General features: G+C 41.9%; 1 protein-coding gene across 1 annotated transcript; it reads right to left on the reverse strand.

Annotated features, from left to right (window-relative positions):
• Nucleotides 1–3751: 3751 nt before the first annotated feature.
• Nucleotides 3752–14660, reverse strand: tdrd5 (tudor domain containing 5; the record flags this gene model as incomplete). Its single annotated transcript, XM_079157915.1, has 17 exons — nt 3752–3825; nt 5830–6004; nt 6113–6298; nt 6619–6666; nt 8913–9047; nt 9354–9554; nt 9988–10054; nt 10178–10387; nt 11127–11341; nt 11888–12004; nt 12334–12504; nt 12808–12864; nt 12969–13052; nt 13185–13351; nt 13592–13895; nt 14086–14297; nt 14417–14660. 17 exons carry the CDS (start codon nt 14658–14660, stop codon nt 3758–3760), a joined length of 2661 nt encoding a protein of 886 aa, XP_079014041.1. The 3' UTR covers nt 3752–3757.
• Between the last annotated feature and the right edge of the window lie 2268 nt (nt 14661–16928).

The following is a 16928-nucleotide window of genomic DNA, read 5'->3' on the forward strand; positions in this document are numbered from 1 at the left end:
GCCCCCCAGGGTCTCCTCAAGGCCTCCATCAATTCACGGAGGCATAAATTCTCAGACTGATGGGAGGCAGAGGGTCATCACAACAGGTGGCAGGATGTTTCCTTAATCTAAAGTTCTCTTTATAGTTAAAACCATATAATCCTAGTAAATGTACTGATGTTGTCAACTATATTGTACACCTTCCATTAGCTCATAAGAGTCCTGGTGCCCTTTGTTTGTCATGAGGGTGACAATTTAGGAATATTTATATTTATATTATAATTAATATATATATACAAAATGTTATTAATTTCCACGTCTTCTTTACGACTTCTTTGATTTTTTTCATGGGGAGTTAAATGGTTGTTATCACAGTGCTGGTTGCCAAAAACATGTTTGACTCTAACTTGTCTCCGACAATTGATCTATGACTTAAACAGAAAAAAGTGTTCATGAGTGAACTTTGAACAGAGCCAGGCCAGCTGTTAGATCAGAGCGGTATTGATGTTTTCATCAAACACTTGGCAAGAAAAAGAATGAGCACATTTCTCAAAATGTCTTTAAAGTTAAGCAGGATGTTTTTGTTCCCGATATTGACCTGTGAAGCCCTTTTGGAGTATTCTGCAGATTAAGAGTGACACAAAAATGTTACCTTGACAATACAAACAGAACAAGACCAATCCGTGCACATATAGTGCTGATTAAAGTGCTGTTTGGAGTTAGTAGAAGGAAAAAGAAAACTGTTACTGTAACTAAGCGTGACATATAAATCCAATGTGTTGAGAGGAAAGGCTTCATTAGGGGTGCTGGTTCTACTGGTGGGTGTGTGTGTGTGTGTGTGTGTGTGGAGCAGAACTAGAGGCCTGAGGGATTAGCAGGAGAATTGTCTTCACATTAATACAGCAGATAAGAATTTTTACACAGGGATAAAAATAAAGGCGCCTCTTTTCTAGAAATTATCTCTCCGTGGATGAGTGTGACTTCGTACACCCTTGTTTCCACACGCACACGGCTACTCACACACACACCTCCTCAAACACGACGCACACCCTATTGGAAGGCACACGTGGACACACACGCACACATGCATTAACATCCAGAAGCACTCACGAAAAAGCAGACAAAAGAAGAGACTGGAGAACAGAGAAAAAAATGTCTACTGGCCATCTGAGATATGACATTTCTGTCCTTTGTATTCCTCAACTGATGCTGCTTTTCCAAAAGACAAAACCAACAATGAAGTGGGCTCCAATCAGGACTTTTGGGGCCAATCACCTGAAAGTGAAAGCAGTATCGCCCGTTACTTGTCACCGATCACAGGGTCTGGTTGAAGGACTCGTGCAGCATTATTTATTAATTTAACTATTCTTAACATTGTATATTGAGTATTAAAATTGAGAGATGAGAAAGTATCATGTGTATCAACGTGTGCAAAATATTCCACTCACAGAGACACAACTACGGTTTAGGCCATTTTAGCTGCACGTAGAGAAATTGTCTGTTTTGCGTCATTTGATCGGCCTTTATAGAGACCACCGATCAAACTATTTAGAATATATGTATCAGCTGATAACGATCTGCTGCCGATCGATCAGAGTATCCTTATTAATAACAATATCCTGAGATCTTTTAAGATCATTGTCAAAAAATATACTTTATCTTCAGATGTTTCGTATATTTTTCTAATTACGTGTTAATTATACATGTGGTGCATGTGTAAATGTTCCAAGTATTGAGCTACTGATTCCCAGTTAGCTGTGCACTACGTCAGTCTAATCCCTTCCAACAACTGCTCTCTACCCGCTGCCACACTGAAGGCTACTTTCAACAAAGCTGCTCCGTCATCAACCAGATGCCCAACTTATGGATGTAAATGTAAACAAAGGGAGACACAATATCCAGATGATTAATAGTACCCGTCATACTCAGCTAGTCAGCAAACCAAAACCCGGTGAAACAAAAGCAGTCTTCCTCCGACGGTCTGGTTCAGGGTCTCGACTGTGAATCAAAGCCATCAGATCTTCATGCTTCATTTAGCACACTGATGCTCTGCTGCTGTTGGCTGCTAATTCAGCAGCAACGACATTACTCTCATCCTTAATAAGGTTTACGTGCGCATCTGCCTTACCAACCCTCACCCTCCACACACACACACACACACACACACACACACTCTATAATGGAGCTCGTATCATGCACTGCCTCGCAATGTTTATGTGCATTTGTAAGCTTTCTGTTGTTTACTGGTGTCACTGTTGTGTGTGATTATGTGGATGCTGCCGTTGTATGTCTGCTTAAAAATCAGGATAAGTTGAGAATGTATAATTGACTTACAAAACATTGTTATTCTGTGTGTGTGTGCAAATTAGAGATAGTTTGTATTACAAAACAAAGATAGGTATGTACGTATAATTTCTGTAAGTAAATGTATGTTGTGTGTGTACAGTGTATACAGGCTAATGCTCTTCACTGGTTTGCTGTGTTAGAGTGAGAGGAGGAGCTACTCTCATTAGGAGCCTTTTAAAAAAGCTGATTGGCTGAGCAAGTAAAGATCAGGGAGCCCAGCTGGATGCAGGACGCCACATTCTGCCTCCTCTATAAGTCGGAGCACATTTTGGTAAGCAAGCTCCAGCCTCTACATAGGTTTCAGAAGAAAAAAACTCAAATAAAATGAAGAAGGTAGGCTTTGAAACCGTGACGGGGCTTTAAAGCTATAGTAGGTGCCGTGAGCTCTGCTCAATAACACAAACACATTTTAGCTCCATAACTGTCAGCTCTGCTCAGTAAAGCGACTTGTATAACGGCACCGAGCGTCACTGAGTTTATAGATGGTCTCCTCGTTGTTTTATTCATTGTTCCCGTGCGCTGATCGCGCTTCTCTCATATTCCCTCCGAGACACGTTTTTAAGTGTTGCTGTTCGCATGCTGCCTCGTTGGGAAAGCAGAGTCACGCAAGTCAAATGCAGGAAAACAGATTTGCAAAAACTAGGGAAGTTAGAGTGACTCAGCAGGATGAGGCAAAGTAAGGAATAATTGCCTGTCCGAAGGCGGTCGCATTGACAGGTAAGCAGAACTAGGGATGAGGAAAGGCACGACAGCTGCAGTACTACTGGACCACGAATGCTGACATCACAAAACTGTCTGGAGCATTTTCTAAATTCACTTTTTAAAATGTCTTTTATGAAAAGGTCAAAGATCGAAAGGTTTGTCACAAACTTACTATTTGTTCTGACAAGTAAAACTATAACTACAATATTCTATCAAATAAGATTTATTTTCCAAAATACATTGACATTCATCACGACTTTGTAATGTTCATTTTAACAGTGTTTTGACATGTTTTAAACCTGTCAACAGCTATATTAGTATTTATACGGAAATGAAACCATTTAACACATTGATGGCTTCTGAGAAAGAAATGACACTCTTCACCCAAACAAAACATTAATATTTTTTAAACAAAAAACAAGTGTATTCACATTTAAAATAAGACCAGCCATCACTTTCCTGTATTTCAAGACAAAACTGTTAGGAAAGGGCTAAAATTACTCTAATGCCAAACTAATAAACAGAGCTTAACATACAATAAACTTATCTAGAATAGATTAAAACAAACTTCTTATAAAATTGCTTAGTAAATAACTTAAGTGCTCGCTGACCAAATTACTCCAAAACTGTGACAACATTTTGTGAGCAGTTGTAGTTATTATGGAACGAATGTTCCTTCCTTTGGGGTTTGACTCATTCAGGCGGAGCGGTTGGATGTCGGAGGCTCGACCTACCTGGCACCAAACAGAGGACACAGGATGCCAGAGTTTCGCAGGTGAAACGGAGAAACTGGTACACCTGGACAACAGAATGAAACACAAAGTCAATACCAATAAACGATTACTAAAAGAGTTGTTCAGTACTTGTACTGTACAAAGAAATCATCAAATCATTTCAAAGTGAACTCAATATACTGAAGCATCGTAGGTGAAAGAGACCCACAGTTGTGGGTTTTTTTTTCCATTGTAACCGATTTGTACAGAGTGTACAGAGACACGGAGTGACGTGCACTTTAAATAAACTGAAGATGTCAACTCAGCTGTGATTCATTTAGAATGATATTGAAAGACTGCAACAGCTACAGAAACAATCATAATCTCACATGTCAGGGGTAAATAAGTGGATACTGAGCTATTAATGTGCAGTGCTGCAATAAGCTAGTTTTTACTGAACAGACTGAGCGTTCTACTGGACTGAAGACTGAAGCAGCACTCAAACAGTGATGTGTTCAACTACTGTTGTACAAATGACTCAGAGTGGTGATGTGAGCGCTTAGCTCATGTTAAACTACATAATTAGTGACCAAGTGATTTGAACCAGCAAAGGAATGTGTGATTTACACCACAACACATTCACCATAAACAGTTCAATAGATAAATACTTGATATCGTAAGTGATAAATCAGCTGCGTATATAACTCACTATTTTATTCTTGTATCACCACTATTGTGCTACTGACAACTGTTGTCCTTGTAGAAGCTCACCTCAGCTGGTGTTCAGTTCATTAAGCTTCCATAATTAAAATAAATTAAGTCACTTTCAGTTCTCTTCTCCGAGGAGCAGCTCAACAAGCCGAGTACTGACCCTTTAACACCTAACAAATATGCCGAGCAGACAAAACTCAGCTGTAGGTGCAAGGTGCAATCAACCTAGACAAGAGACCAGTGCGGACTTTGCATATGCGAGTGGTTGTCTCGATCTTTTTTGTTTTTTGTTATTTGAGTCAAGTTTCTGCAATGTCAGGTTTCTGAGGGAAGCCAGCATACAAGTCTCAGGTCATGCTGGGAAAGTACGAACGAAGGGGAAGAATTTCTACCAAGTACGATACCGTCAGCAGATTGTGCCGTCTGTATGTAGTCACACACACACACACACACGTTACAGGAACACGCGCTCAAACACCATATCATCTCATCTGTCATGTACTAATTCTGGTTTCTATCTTGTGTTTTTATCTGGATGTGTGCAGCTTTGTGAAGCATTTCTAATGCTACAGTGCAGAAAAGCGATTTGTAGATTAATCTGCCTTGACCCACTTTGTTTTGTATTTTTTCATTAACACTATGCAAGCAGAGGCACGGTGGAGCAGCAGTGTATCGATATCAGGACAAATGCAATGCAATGAAAGCAGCTTGTTGGGTCAAATAGATCTGGTAACAGGTCTAATTGAATCAGTGTCAGGTTCTCAGTGCAGGTACATCCACCACTGCAAGCAGCAGGATGGAAATCAATACGTCCTCTCTGGAACCGTGGACACAGTCTAATTTCATTGAAGGCTTCTCTCGTGCTCGCTCTCGCTCTCTCTCTCTCTCTCTCTCTCTCTCTCATTGTGTACATGTGAAGGTTAATAAAGGTCGTTGTTTAATCCTATTAAAACATGAGTGTGGGTGCAATAAGGAGGACAAGCCTTTGTGTGTACATTAGCCTTTTGTTCCACAATGTTATCTTTCAAAAATTCTGAGGAAACGGTAACTACTCTTACAAATGATTAAATCTTTATGGGATGACATGTTAGAATAAAATATTTATGTGTTTTACGATGTAAAGCATTTTGCTTAACTTAGCGCTTCAGAAGTTCCGTCTCTGATCTATGACCACTCTACTGGCTACAACACTGACGGTGCCGGACAAGAAGTGGTGGATCTTTTCATTCAAGAACTGATTCACATGGGAAAATGACATTTGCTGAAATAGCTTCACGCTTAATCAGACATACTTTAGCAGCCTGGATTCTTTAGGTCATGTGGGCACTTCAGTGCATATTGTACTTTTCTCAATAAGTAAAGATGGATGTATATGTACCCTGAGTGTAGTCAGGGATTTGGGCCAGGTCAGGGGTGTGGAGGCTCAGGGTCCTCAGAATCTGAGGTGGCCTGTCCAACTGGGGGGCAGCGACTTTGTGCCGGTGTTGCTCCTCTTTTGGTGTTGGACAGCAGGGCCTGGAAGTGACGCTGGATGGAGGAGTCCGGATCAGTGTCTGAGAAGAGAATTAAGTTTATTTATTCTGTTTTTAAAGTGCTTTACAAAAACAAAACGTAAATCCACAGTGATTTTACGTCCATAAAACCAACTTATGTCTTCTCACTTTAAGATCAGCTTTAAAATGAGCTGGTGTCGTCTGGGTCTGGATCAAATCTGGAGGGGCGAGAGAGCTCGGGGTCGGACAGGAAGGGTTGGTGGGAGGCGGTGTGTTGGTCGAGGTCCAATCCATTTCACTGTAGCTGAAGGTTTGATCATCTCGTAGAGCATTGAAGGGGTCGGCGTCCATAGCCTGAACAACGCACAGCAATAAACAAGAATTTACTACCGTTAGTTCAGGCTATTGTCTTTTCATCCACATACAGACAAACAACACCATCTGTCTTCATCTTTTTCATCCTTCGTTGACTTTGGGTGATTGCAGTGTGAACCAGCAATTAAAAAAACAATAACTTGAGTTGTATTATACAAGTTAAGAATCAATGCAACAAACAGATGGTGAAGTGTCATAAAGAAACTGAAAGCATCTCAGTTTCACAAAGACATAATGAAGGCAGTGGTGGTGTGGACGTGGCCACGGTCAGGTGGTCATAACAGGACATGGGGGCTGACCTCATTGTCCTCAAGAAACTCCAGGTTGGGCAGCTCTTCGTCGTCAACCTGAGACACAAAGACAGTTTCCGTTTCCTTCAGATTCACATTTCATGAACATTTGTAACTGTCCAGTGATCTTTAGTTGTAGTTAGTGCACATTGATTCATTTTTTCAGAAACCAACATACAATATATCCTGTAATTGTGGGTTATATTGCACACTAGGCAATATGATTGTAAGTCATTTCAGCTGGTGGCATTGCATATGTGAACATAAAAAGGCCCCTCACTGTTACTTTAGCTTGCATAGAAGCTGTTCATTTATTGCTATAGATTTATGACAATGTTAACGCGGATATTGTGCAAACAACTGCAAGGTTTCCTGAAATGGCTTTCTCCATTCGCATCAGAGGGAAACAATATTATTCAAATGAATTAAATCTTCTGGGATAAGAGGCACATTGTGCCACTGCAAAGGTCACATTTTCAATTAAGGTACTAGTTAGACCTTCATCTATTGTTAACTATAGAGGAGATACTGTGATGGTCTGTCAGACGTAGCAGGTGAAGGTGATTAACGGCTCACAGAGTAGTTATTCAGGGCAGTGGGCACCATGTTGCAATGTCGGTTACAAAAAAAGATTGGATTGCAGAAGATTAGTGAGGAATAATGTTGATGAGCGCAAGCAGCACAGGCTGATAAAACTGCGTTAAAATCATATACAGCATGGCTAAAGTTAGCTTTATGCATCCAACTTCAATATTAGCTCCATGTTGATGGGATCAATTCCTCTCAGAGGGTTATTTTAGAGAAGCGCAAAGGAACACACTCCACCTGATCTGTGTAACCTTTTATCTCATTTCAGAAGTAGTGGCCAATTAATAACTTCACTATCTAAGAAGGGTATCACTAAAACAATAGGAAACTATGTGAAACTAAACCCTCCCAAACACCACAGCAAACAAGCATCATTCAAAAGAGTATTGTTGTAACTGGTCAACAGGGGGTTTCTGTTGCCTCGTTCAGTTCGTTTCCTTTATTATTTCTTTGTTCTGCCACTATTTATCAGTCTGGTTGAATCATTTTATCACCAACTTTGAATTAATATGCAAATAAATTCAACAATAAGCAGAATAACTGGTAATTTGTAGTCATCGACAATGACACTGTAAAATGTCCTTTGCTATATGTTCAGTTTACAACTATCTACTCATTAACATCAGATGGACGCAATCTTGTAATCCAATATCCAAAAGCCCACTGATTGGCCGTCATCTGATTTATTGGCCGACAACAAGCTGTGACCTTCTCAACAGTGTGACTATACATTAAGGGGCATTCAGCAAGAGGATGTGAGTGTGTACACTGACTGTGTGTGTGTGTGCGTGTGTGCGTGCGTGTGTGTGTGTGGTGCTGCAGTGTGCCTGCGGGAGTGACAGTATGGCTGGTAGGATAAGAGCTATGGACAGCGGAGAATAAAAGCTTTACAGCAACATTAAAAGATTGGGTGAGAAAAAGGAAGTGAGAGGGGGAGGAAGAGAAGAGACAAAGAGACTGCACTCATAGATAACAAACAATTGAGACATAAAGCTGCAAATCCACCACAAATAATCCAAGTAACTCAGTAAACTATTGTTTAGTTCGGCTGTACTGCAACCTCAAAGAATTTTACAAACAAACAGCTAAAGCTAGATGTGTTTGTGAGTGTGGCCGTGTTTTACTGGTCTTGTGGGGACATAAATCTGAATTCACAGTCGCACTATGGGGACTTGCCTTCCTTATGCAACTCCCCATTACATAAATCCTTACATTTTATGGTGAAGTCTTGGTTTACGGTAAGGGTACGATTAGATTTCGGTTTAGGTTAGTATTAGTATGAGGCTGGGTATGGTTCACCAGCAAATGAATGTAAGACAATGTAATGTCCCGAAAGTCATGAAAACACAACTACTCGTGGGTGTGGGGGTGTGTGTGATTGTTTGTGTGTGTGTGTGTGTGTGTGTGTGTCTGGGCGTATTTTACCCATCTTGTGGGGACATAAATCTGATTTCACATTCACACTGTAGGGACTTGCCTTCATTGTGGCGACAAAATGCAAGTCCCCATGACATATCTCATTGCATTTTATGTGAAGACTTGGTTTAAGATAAGGGTACGATTAGATTTAGGTTGTGGTTCAAGTTAGGGTAAGGGTTAGGATTAGGCTGGGTATGGTTCGGGTAAATTGCCAGGAAATTAATGTAAGACAGCGTAATGTCCCCAAAAGTCATTAAAACACAACGTGTGTGTGTGTGTTTGTGTGTGGGGCATACCTTCGGTGAAGCTGACGTGGACTGTTCAAGCATGTTTGCTTGCTTTGGTGAAAAAGTGACGACCTCTTCTACTTCTGGCAGGTCAACCATTCCCTGCCCCAGGTAGAGACTCACTGGGCAGACGTGGACACACCGCTAAAGAAACAAAAAGGAAATACAAAGCACAAAACATTTACAAGTGGGTGTATGGATCGGGTTTGAGTATATATCGACAAAAATAATCAGTATTTCAGTACTCATATCATGGTCACATAAACCATGTTGTGTAGTCAGGAATGAACTTATAACTAACCTGCATCAATAGTATTGATGCCATTCATTATTACCAGGTACATATGTTAGTACATTTAGTACACTGGATTAACTACATACTGTACACAGACATGTGAGGTGTACATGTATGTATCTAATATATTTTCAAAGACTGATATTTATGTTTACCGCTGCACTGGCCATAGGGCTGCAGGCTGTCCCGTGGCCCTGGCTCTGTAGGACAGTGTGGATGTAGATGTCCTTATCAGTACGTGTGTCACACAGGTAGAGCTGAAGCACATCTCCAGAGTAACAATCCAAAGCGCCCACCAGGGTGCGATCGGCGCACAGCTTCTTGAAAGAAGCCCCGGCCTCAGCAGTCCAGCTGCCCTGCAAGAGGCACACCACAACACTCTTACTCATAAAACTCCATGTAACAGAACATTGTGTCTGCAGCTTGACAGTTTGAATTTGAAAAGATTAAAAGTATAAAACAAGTACACACTACTTACTTTTTTACAACAATATAGCACCCAACCATTGTTTTGTGCTTGTATTACTGTCTTATGGAACATTTGAACAAAAATAATCACGACGATGTTGGAGGGGCCACGTAAAATACTCGACACTAATGTCGAGTATTATAAATAACCAAATCAAATCAAATCAAATCAAATCAAATCAAATCAAAGGCAAGTATATAGTATACATATAAATCCAACACCGTCTATAGTGCTAATACAGATGACCACTGTGGTACTAATGAGAAGATAGTGCCTTTGCAAGAGCGCTCACATGTGATTAAATATGCTGTCAGACTTACAGTGCTGGGTTTAATTCCAGCGAGTGAAGACGGAACTGCGTGTGCCGGAAGAATTGAATAACAAGACCTGAGGAAACGGAGATGAACAGTAGCGAGCACAGCAAAGCACAGATATGTATTAGCAGAGCAGCAGGAGTGGTGGTAGTAGTAGTTGGATTGTTTAAGTGCTTAAATGTTTAGATGTCCCTACTTGAGGAACATTAGGTTGACGCTCTGTGCTGCGATGATGTCACCATAGTCGACGTAGTACACCTCGACCTCAGTGGGGCTGATGATCTGATGGATCACCACCCGGTAGAACCACATTCCTTTGGGTGACACGCAGCAGACTTGACCTGGTCGGACAAATCGCTCAGGGAGGCGGTAACGCTCTGACACTTTGGGACAGGTGTAACATCGTCTAGAGGAGACAGAAGAAGAGGGGGAAAAAAAAGACACAGGATGTCATTGTTCATATAGAGGCATCAGGAAGCCTGAAATGTTAAAAGTTCATGTTGAGCAGTGTTGCTGAAATTTTGTGATGTTTTACAGCGACGTTTTGTGATTTAAAAAAAACAGTCCTAGCTTCAACCGTACAGCTGCTGTCAGTGTTTGGTTTTATGCAATCTTCTTCTGACAATTCAGAACATTGTTGGACCTAGTCTACCAGTTTTCCTCTTATTTGCTGTGTTCGGGTCTCTTCTGGGCATCAGCAAAGAGCATTTGGACCTCATGTAGGGCTGTAAGCCCCAGCCAATAAGCAGGTTGCTCGGCACGTTCTAATTCCCGGGTCCGACCCCACCAAATAACAAAGGTAGGTATGTTACTCATACTTACTGCCATGCCCCAAGAGGAACAAAATTTGGGGGGCTACATTTCAAACTTGTACACATATATATTTATTATCAAGCTAAATGACTATTTTGTTTCATGTTATGATGAACCCCGCTCAGAAAATATAGATATCTTAACTGCCCATCAGATAGAATGATATCGTTCGACATAGAGAGAGTGCCAGGCATGATGAAATGGTAAATACATTATGTATTATATTAATGACTATGATGCAATTCCAAAGAGGACCCCTATTTTGCAATAAGCACAGGAATGTGCGAGTACATTATCATTTGAGTAAGCTGCCACTAGAGCGTGTCCACCACCTCATCTCCATCATCATGTCCTCCAAAGCGCGGGCCTCCTCACTCTTGCTGAAGCTGATGTAGAAATGTCCAGGCGACTTCACATGTTCCACCAGGACTTCTACCAGCTCTCGAGCGCCATGGCGTGTCGGTGGTTTGAGACGTTGACTCTGCAGGGCATCCGGGGGCACCGCAGGGCTGCAATGCAACTGAATGGCAGCGTACATCTGAGACATCTACAGGGGGACAGATCAAATGTAAAGTGAGAGTGGTGACCGGTACACAGCGGTGTTAAGGTGCATTCACACCAATTTGCCGGAGAGGGGGCGTGGCTTATCGCCCTGGAAGCCGTTATTAACTTAAGCCATTTCTCAACGCTGGTAGGCTATCGCAGCCCGAGTTGGAAAATGTCAACGTCAATCGCGCCATCGCAAATTCGCGCCACTCCAGTCTCATCGCGTCTGTGCATAGACTTTGTAATCTACTCGCGCGTTACTCTATGTACAGTATTATTCTACAGCACTTTTAATAATAAAGTCATAACAGGTTTCCAAGTTGTCTAACCGGTATTTATGGGCACAATCAACATTTCACACAGGGTACACTAAAAATGGGGCGTTGACATCTGCTTGTTACGTGCAGTGAAAGTTCATGATTTGCACTGGTATCACACCATGTGATGCTCTGATTACTTGATAAAATCTGTACTTAGGTCTCTTTTTTATGATTGTTCTTTGAGCCTAATAATGTAAAACAACACGATCAATTAGATATTTCCCAACCATTTCATGGGTCTTGGAATTGTTACTGGTCTCCAGCTCCTCGTTCTCATCGTCTGCTGTGATGTCATCGTCGTCTCCTTCCAGTTTGCCTTCCCAAAAAGACTCTGTCACCTTCGAGTCTAAAAATGTAAGAAAATACATTTTCTGCTCAGTTGAAAGCCATTGTTCCACTAGTAAGCTTTGTCACATGACATCCCAGACACTACCATTGATTACAACATGTCATTGATTAGACAAGTATTGATTACAGACACAAAATGTTGTCCTAGTGAGACACTGGTTGCTTTCAATCATATTTATATTTACAACAACATTAACTAATAGCACCAAGTGTAAACACCAATTTAATTGTCTATGTCCAATATTTTCCACCATTTTGACAGCCAGCTATATTCCATGCCTTATGAAGTAATTACGGTGATATTGGCGGCTGGTTTGTGAAACACATACACACCTGGTTGTGTATTGCCACTGTCCTGTATGTCCATGACTATCCAGCGTTGCCCAATTTGACTCACGACAGGTTTCAGGTGGAAGGTGTCACTCATGGCACTGACCAGTTCGCTGACACTGACAAACCCGCTCTGCTGCAGCGGGAGTTCCTCACCGAAAACCCTCTGAGGAGCAAAAAACATCTTTCATTATTATCTGAACCGAAGAACAGCTTTGTCACTTGCTCGCTTCCTGATCACTATTAGGAGCAGGCGGGCTAAATGTCAGAGAAGTACTTTCGAGATCAGTGCTTCAAAAAAGAAAGAAAGAAAACCAAAACAGTGAACCCAACGCTTTTTATTTAGCTTGATCAGGAAAGACTTAAGCCAGGTCCTCACATGAATGAGTTCTGAAGCTCCCAACCCCGCATGTGACACGATGAAGGTGAACAGGAGAACTGCATGGCTATCTTTTTTTGTATTTTTTACCTTGTACTCAGCAGGCAGAGCGTGCACTGACAACCCACCACTGGTCTGCCCTACAACCTGCAGAGAGTCATGAACAAACGAATTACAAGAATTGTAACCATGGTCCTGGTAACATTTGAAGCAAAGCATATTAGAAGCTTGTAGTCACTAGTAATTCTGACCTCTCGCAGCTTGTCCTTCAGCTCCGGACTAATGGTGCCAGCGACTCCATTCTCCAGGATTCGCTGGCGAAGCTCCTCCTCCAGCTGACATAGAATTCAAGTAGAAAGACCAAAGATAATGAACTTATGTATATTTATCCAGGAATACTGTGTGGTCTCCTTTTCCCCCTTTTCAAGTTCATGTCTTGTTCTAATGTCGCCATGTCGCCTTCTTACCTCAAGGACACGTTTCCGATAGAGCTGACCTTCCTGACATTGCTCTGGGTTCGCCTCCTGGTTCTTCTCAACTACCTGTGCCTTGTTACCAGTTGTTGACTCTTTATGGACAGGGCCAAAGGTAGTCTCAGCGGCTGGCTGGTTCAGAGGACTTTCCTTCACTGGGACTTCGGTTGGAATAAAACCCAAAAGATATTTCAAAAATTAAAAATGGGTGCCAACGATAACATCAACGCTACAAAATATGAAAAGCCCCTGCTCAATGCTTTTCAGTGCGTTAGTTCGACATTACTGACCCAAATTAACAAACCATTCCCTTTGGGTAAACAACTACCCAATCTCAACAACGCTCATGTCAAAAGACACTGGTATGGATTGCAAGATGTTCAAAATATGCAAATGCATACCTGAGGTTTTTGTGGGTGTCTGAGATATGGTGTCTGTCACTTTGAAGGCTGACTTGACAGTTCTAGGCAACTCTGACATTATGGGTCCAGTCCTTGTTAAGCTGATCGGTCTGGGCAGCGGACTGGGCTGCACATGTTCCTTCAAGATCAGAATTGATCCCAGCCTGCCCTGCTGAATAAGGACTAGGTCCGCCACTGCCTCCAGCATCTCTCCAGTGGAGTAGAAGCCGTAGTTGTGGACACGCAGCGGGTGGCCGTAGCAGCGCAGGAAGCTGGACTCCAGGTCAGACAACCTGAGTGGACCCTGGGAGAGAGGCCGCTTCGTTACAAGCAACACTCTGCAGTAACAGAGCTAAATGCTTTTTGTTAGAAAAAAGAACATATAGAACACTACTTCTCTGATTTAGTAGGGTGTGTTTGAATAGTGAACTGCAGTTTAGACATCATTTGTCAAAAAAAAAAGCTAAACCTCACAGGTTACCTTCAAGTCATACCTGGGAGAGCAGTATGCGGAGCTGTGCCCTGAGCTGGGCGGGGACAGCCACAGGAGCATGAGCTCTTCTGGGGAGGACCACAGCAGAAGACGGGTGACAGTAGCGGGGCAAGAAGTAACTCACACCTCCCCTCCGAGTCTTCTTGGTGGACTTCGGCAGACGCTGACTAGCTACTAGCTCCTCAATGATTCGGGTGGAATCGTCGCTCACAGCTGCGATTGCGGACATGTAAAAAGGTGACAGCATGAAGAATAGGAAAATGTTTGAGAGGACTTGCATGCATTTTTTTCCCCCCCTCAATGCTGAATTGACAGTGTTCAAAGGACGTTACCTTTTAAAAATGAGCTGCCATCTACCCTGAAGTTAACAGACACCACGTCAGGCATCTCCTTCGCCATATCCATGATGTGTCTGAAGCCCAGGAGTTTCAGGGGCATGGGATGCCCCATCATGGAGACATAGTCTCGCCTGAGCTGATCGGCGTCCAAGCCCATCTTTGATGAAATGAGCAAGGAACGCACATCTTTCTTCAGCTTTGTCAAAACCTCCTCCGGGTTCACCCTGCCTGCTGACATCTGGGGAAGACAGCAAGACGACATGATGAAACAAAACACGAACATAACTGCACAACCTGAACCCAAGCAGGTGGTTGGAAGACCACCTGGAGAGAAACGCACAGTCCTCAATGCTGGAATAAAGTTAAAAATGCTAGAGTATTATTTGCTTTGATTGGGTTTTGCTGCCCAAAAATATCTTGTGTTAACTTTTTATAAATATAAAATGATATGTTCAAATCTTTGCAAAAAAAGACTGTCAGGAAATGTTGGCAGTGGATGTCATGGCGTTAAACTAAAACTATTCGGCCACCTTTAAGAGTTACCTTACACCACTGCCTTACACCTGCACAGTAGCAGCATGCTAACTGTGACGGTCATGACAGCTCCAACAAACCTTCTCGAGGTAATGTTAACACACCTACACCATGAACACGTGTTACCTTTTGCTGTGCAGACACACCACCACCGAATGCACAATTGTTGAAATAACAAACGCGAACGTTAGCATCCAACTTGAACATGCCGCTGCTGCAATTTTAAATTAGTTGACGTTTAGCAATTGCCTTTAAATGCCGACACCGACTAGAACAGGCCTGTCTCGTTCAAATTGTTCCAAAAATATTGTGCACACCTTACCATAAAATCGTCAATCTGTTCGTGTCCTTGACCTCCACTCTCTGCACACCTGTTGCTAACAGACCACCACACACGTTGATAGACGGCAGCGAAAGTGTGGCGTTAAAACAGCAAAAACAAAAAGGGACCGTGGGACTTGTTGTCAACAAGTGACTTATCTGCACCAAAACCTGTTCAAAGATAACGTGAAATAACTAAAACACAGAGCCGTTATTGCTTAGCTAAATTAAAACAGTTCGCCACGAAAACTCTTGCAGTCACCTCACCATGGCAGCAATGCGCGAGCACAGATCGTGTATCGCAGCAGCGATGACTAACGAAGAACACAACCAGAGAACTCGTGCACAGTGGCTTATTTATATATACAAATAGGAATTGGAGCTGGATGATACGGTTAAGAATATAATTTCGAGATTTTGTAGAATTGATATGGCTTTACAAATGGATAAATTAAAAAAACATACAGTTACTGCTCTGTTTCCACTGAAGAAGCAGCGGCGCCCCCTGCTGTTTAGAAAGAGAAGTGAAAAAGCGTACAGCACCTGGTTCTCCCAGGCGGTGTCCAATTCAGGTACTGGCCAGGGTCGATACCTATCACAAATGTAGTGGAGTGAAAAGTACAACATTGCCCTCTGAAATGAAGTACAAAGTAGCTTAACACTGAAGAAGTACCTCAAGCCTTCACTCAAGTACCTCTTTATCATTCATAGGAAAATCATATCACTGTATCACTGTAATAAGAGCTCCGAGTCCTTGGCCAGCACTATAATGTCCCTATGTACACACATTCACAAAGCTGTTTATGATGGTGATGGTTCTTTTTGTTCATTATATTGTTGCTTACATCCATACCACCCTGAACCTCCATGATTCATCATAACTCCACATAAATTATGACAATTGTCCAGCTTTTCATTTTTAGTTTATCACTGTATTTGCAGGAATTATTTGTGTACGTTTTTGTCTTCATTTTAAAATTTTCCTGGAATACATTTTTGTCTGACAGGGCTAAGGTCTTCTGAGTTATTTTGGTGTCTTATTTGGTTTCTGGGCGGTATTTGATTTTGGGTAGCATTATTTATTTTGTACATGGTTATTATTTTTCATTTGAATATTGTGTGAATAGCATTGAAAATATTTGTCCTTTGAGTGTTTAAACTTGTATTTTTGATAATGAAAACTGGCCGCCTGATCTCGTTGGAGAAAAATGAAAATGACGAGCTGTGATTTGACAATGCGCAATTTTTTAGTTTAATTAAGGATCTATTAGGGAGGAGACTGTGTGTCCTGCCCTGTAAAAACAGAGGAAAAACCTCCATCAGCTCTTGGGAACGGAGAGGCCTGAGTCTGCACATTCCAAATGAAGACACTGTGACTCCCTCAGCTCCGCTGACACAATTTTTCCCAGTAATTACCTTTGAATGGCTTTGGATTTACAAGGGAAGAAGCGTAATCCCAACAAATGCATCCAGTGACACAAATATTTAGAGTTTTTTTATGCAATTAGTGTGCCTGTTTTATATTGTATATGACATTCACTCAAGTAGCATGTTCTATGCATGATTCAATGGCATACAAGTATTTTTCTCTTCTTTGCCAAGCGCCTCCACTAACTTCTCCAAAGCAATGATGTCAGATATTTTAGTGGGC

This window comes from Pholis gunnellus (assembly GCF_910591455.1).
Source record: "Pholis gunnellus genome assembly, chromosome: 4".
In the NCBI taxonomy this organism is placed as follows: Eukaryota; Metazoa; Chordata; class Actinopteri; order Perciformes; family Pholidae; genus Pholis; species Pholis gunnellus.